This window comes from Salvelinus sp. IW2-2015, unplaced genomic scaffold (assembly GCF_002910315.2).
Source record: "Salvelinus sp. IW2-2015 unplaced genomic scaffold, ASM291031v2 Un_scaffold516, whole genome shotgun sequence".
Lineage (NCBI taxonomy): Eukaryota > Metazoa > Chordata > Actinopteri > Salmoniformes > Salmonidae > Salvelinus > Salvelinus sp. IW2-2015.
In genome coordinates, this window is record NW_019942567.1 from 395,262 (window position 1) to 399,589 (window position 4,328).

At 41.9% G+C, this 4,328-nt stretch overlaps 1 protein-coding gene across 1 annotated transcript; it reads right to left on the reverse strand.

Moving 5' to 3' along the window:
* Nucleotides 1–328: 328 nt before the first annotated feature.
* Nucleotides 329–2,304, reverse strand: LOC112068442 (transcription factor HES-4-B). The gene is made up of 4 exons (XM_024135602.2): nt 1,862–2,304; nt 1,574–1,669; nt 1,367–1,454; nt 329–1,251 (listed from the first exon to the last, which is right to left on the reverse strand). The coding sequence occupies exons 1-4, from the start codon at nt 1,967–1,969 to the stop codon at nt 674–676; spliced, it is 870 nt and encodes a 289-aa protein (XP_023991370.1). The 5' UTR covers nt 1,970–2,304; the 3' UTR covers nt 329–673.
* Nucleotides 2,305–4,328: the final 2,024 nt, after the last annotated feature.

Consider the following 4,328-nt stretch of genomic DNA (forward strand, 5'->3'; position numbering starts at 1 on the left):
GAACAAATTCTTATTTATAATGGCGGCCTACACCGGCCAAACCCTGACGCTGGGCCAATTGTGCGCGACCTATAGGACTCCCAATCCGGGCCGGTTGTGATACAGCCTGGATTCGAACCAGGGTGTCTGTAGTGACACCTCTAGCACTGAGATGCAGTGTCTTAGACCGCTGCGACACTTGGGATCCCCAAAATATACTTAATATTAACTTTTACGCATGGGCCTTATAGAAACAAAAATATATCCTAAGCCTATATAACAAAAATATATCCTAAGCCTATATAACTATGCTCTAAGTGTGTTATAGAAGTAAAGACAAAATTATTAATTTCTGAATTATTCAAACTGATTTATTAGGTCAATGGGCCATTGTCCAACTTCAATTTCCAAACATAAAATGACAAACAATATAAAAACACACAGCTTTGGTATAACAATCCATATCAACTTTGTACAAAACTAAATCGTTCCATAAAAAGTACTTAATCACAAACATTTGAATAAATCTTCCATTGCATGGACACAATATTTATCACCAACATCCAAATGTTGGAATCAGCCAATAAATAAACAAACTTTTACCATGTCCAACAAAGGAAATGATGTCCCCTAGAACGGAACTATTTACTTCATAAAAATAACCTTCTTTATTGTAGAGTCCATTTCAACCAAACTACCAGGGTCGCCAAACAGGCTCATTGCTCTCCGAACCAGTGCAGACACCAACAGGGCTGACCGCCTGAGGCACACCGATGAATGATGTCATCCCATGGACAGGGGATCCCACTACTGGCGCAGAGCTGCCATGGACGGGGCTGGCGTTGACTGTCACAGGCACACCTGCGTTAGCGTACAGAGGGATGACCGGGGTTGATGCTGAGGCGAAAGAAGGGTTGGGAATCAGGAAAGCAAACTGTCCATCGGTGGCGGGCACAAGCTGGAACCCGCCGAAGACTTTAGGTGACATGGCTTCGGTGGGGCTGAGTTTGGAGCCCATAGAGGCACTGTTGGGCAAGGTAGAGGGTAGCTGAACGTGAAGGGGCTGCGCGAGGTGGGCCTGTTGATTTGGGGTTGGCTGGGGGTAGTTCATGGCGATCAACTGCCCTAGGCAGCCAGACAGGTGGTTGAGAAGCCGCGACCTCACCTCCGTGTTCACTCCTTCGCTGGTTGATAAGAAGCGAGTGACCTCGTTCATGCATTCGTTGAATCCCGCCCGGTATTTACTGAGGACGGTAGTGTCTGCTGACAGCGCTGCCGAGACAAGAGAGAACATTAGAAATGGTGTATATTCGATGGAAATATAAAACCCTTCTAAATAAAGTGTAGGGCAGATGTTGTCAAATTAGATATTTGCAATTTAACTTACCAGTCATCTGCACACGCTGTAAATTTCGTAAATGCTTCACTGTCATCTCCAGAATATCGGCTTTCTCCAATTTTGAATGTCTAGAACTCTGTGGATAACAACATAGCAAAAGGTAAAGGCCGTGCATTGACACAAAATTAAATGCCAGGAAAAATGAACGCAACAGTGATTTTAAATTGTTAAATCATTTCAATTATTTAGACTTACATCTTTTTTAAGTGCATCGAGAATGAGTGTCTTGAGTTGGCCAAGGCTTTCGTTTATCCTCGCTCTCCGACGTTTCTCCATGATGGGCTTTGAGGACTGCAAAATAAATGCTTCATATTAATTGCATGTTCATGGATAAGTCCGATTGTAAAGCCTTTCTTATATCTCACAAGTACAATTTGGTAGGCCTACTGGGGTAAAGTTTAATTAGCAACAACGTTAGCCTAGGAGGCATATCAGATTCATTTTAAATCCATCGCTAGTTATAGACATTTAGCCTAACGTTACCTTTCTGTGCTCGCTGGCATTCTTAGGTTTGTCTGGAGTATGGGATCCATTTGCAGGGGCACCAGCAATAGGGGATGCCGTTTGCTTCTCCATGGTGTCGGCTGGCATTTTGGATTAAATTATAGAAAAGGTATATCCTTTTGGAGACGTTGGAAAAGGTGGAAAAAAGTTGCAATATCACTGCGCCCTTATCTTTAGATCAAATCGTAACCAGTGTGAAATATATCCTACGATAGTCACGCAGAAGTGAGCAAGTCCCACTGATCAGCTATATCACTTGTTATCACCGAACTGTCATTGGAGTATAAGAACGTGCTTAGGTTCAGGCTCCGTTGGGCAGGTCGAGTCTGCTCTACCGCCGACACACGCCAGCGGTACTTATAGGTGGTTCGCATGCTCCCAGTTCGTGTGAAACCCTCTCTGCATTCTTTCCCACACTCGTCTCAGCCAATGGGCATGCGGACTCACCCATTGGGCGCGGGGCAGACCGCTGATTGGACAACACCCCCGCGGGCTGTCAGTCACGCGCTGCTCAATCAGCCCTGGAGGGACAGGCAACAAAGCGYCGAGTGCAGTCGGTCTGGCTGTGAAGTGATAAGGGGAATTGGGGAAACGCGCTGGCGGTTTGCTTCCAACTTTTTCATACCCTTCAAGAATGTATGCTTTTTGTGTTCGCAAAGATTCTCGATGCTTTGAGATACTATATAACTACAAAGCCTCACCATGCTTTTAATATTATGTTGCTATAAATAGCGTGCGTTTTATTCATATCATTCCGAGTTTTGAATGTTTCATTTCAATTATTTTTTAAATAGTCTATAACGTTTTTTTCTTAAGTGTTTTTGAAGGTAAGAATATAGCCTACATTCAAAAAAGTGTGTGTGGGCTTTATTCTAAAGTACCCAATAAATACATGTTTTGCCTACTATTTTAATGTTCAAGGAAATTTTACGCAAATATGCCTTTGTATTTGATAAATGTAAGGGGAAATTGTAATAACTATACCTTAATACTTCAATGACATAGTTTAACATTTCAGTATGTGACTCTAAGGAGAAAAACAGCTGTAATGACACGCGAGACGGTTTGGAGCAGCACGCAGTAAACCAATGGCAGGCGTCCACTTTATGCAAATCTAACTGAGCTAGGTCTTATTGGCTGGGTGAACATCCATGTGTCAATAATTCCTGCGCGGGAGCTGTGAACGGGCGGGGGAAGAGCGATGCGACATCTGTCCGCGTGCCAGTCGCACTGTGTGCGCCTGCTCCATGCACTTCAGCATCCACTGAGCACGTGCCGAAACTGGCTTCCCTGAGGGACTTTTCTCTCAAACTCGTTAATTTCTCTAGAGAATGGAAGCATTTTCTCACAGTCTTCCGGCACGTAGATTATAATAACTATGGTATGTCTTATTCTCATAGCTATCCATATAAACCAACAGGTCATTAGTTGGTCAAAGATAATGCAACAGAAAACATATTTGTATGGAAACATTTAAAATTAACAGGATGATAAGGCCATGTGTTATATAATGTTATCTTCCAAATATAGCATACTTTTAAAACGATAGGCCTATAGGCTACAAGTCCTTGGAAAATGTTTTTCACTTTACAAAGTGTTGCAACTTGCAACATTATCACTTGTAGCAACAATGACAGCCACAGCTGTAAAATGTTGGTAATCCCTTGAAGTGTAAATTAGTTTTGTGCCAGGGCCCGGAAGATCCTAAATGAAAACTGATGAGTTGTCTTAATTTCGGACATGTATACCTAATGTAGGTTAGTTACAACAGTAGCCTAGCCTATACTATTGCAATTTCAGTATGCCATTAGGCTACAATACAATGCAAGGCACACAACACATTGAAAGCAGAAATATAATAATGTAATGTAATAGCCTAACATAATAGCATAAATAATATGCATTTTGTGATTGACTAGGAGAATGGCATGAGAGAGCCTGAGTTTAGGAAAAGGGCGCCATCTATTGGAAAAATTATTCTCACTTTTCACATCCAGAACAGTGAGCTATGTGCTTTCTACCTAAGGTGTTCAGCGGTTTACCTCTCAAAAGTAGTGTACGCCTAATCATGAATGATTGTTAAAAAATAACACATCATTCTCATGCCAAACGTTTCATAGCTGGGGAGGACAACATCTTTGAGTGCATTCGATGCATTGTGAATTCATCGAGAAGTGAAGGCAAGACGGGAAAAAAATTACCTATTTGATGTGGACAAGTAAGCCTGTCACTTGTCTCCAGTGCATGTATTTAACGCTGTATTTCTGACCGTCTACTCTACACACATGATCAGAGAGGATGTATTTCTGCATAAATTGGCCACAAGGTGGCACACTGTAGCCCACCTCACAAATTGAATCATTGAAATTAAATGGTTTAATGTTAAGAACTTTGTCTTCTGCTGCACTGGAATATTTTCATACATGTTTTTGTTAAAAGTCAAAAT

Coding starts and splice junctions, on each gene's coding strand:
- LOC112068442 (XM_024135602.2), bottom strand. CDS start 1,969: ATGCCAGCCGACACCATGGAGAAGCAAACGGCATCCCCTATTGCTGGT. Junction 1,455..1,573: donor TCGATGCACTTAAAAAAGAT/GTAAGTCTAAAT, acceptor TGTTATCCACAG/AGTTCTAGACATTCAAAATT. Junction 1,252..1,366: donor ACAGCGTGTGCAGATGACTG/GTAAGTTAAATT, acceptor TTGTCTCGGCAG/CGCTGTCAGCAGACACTACC.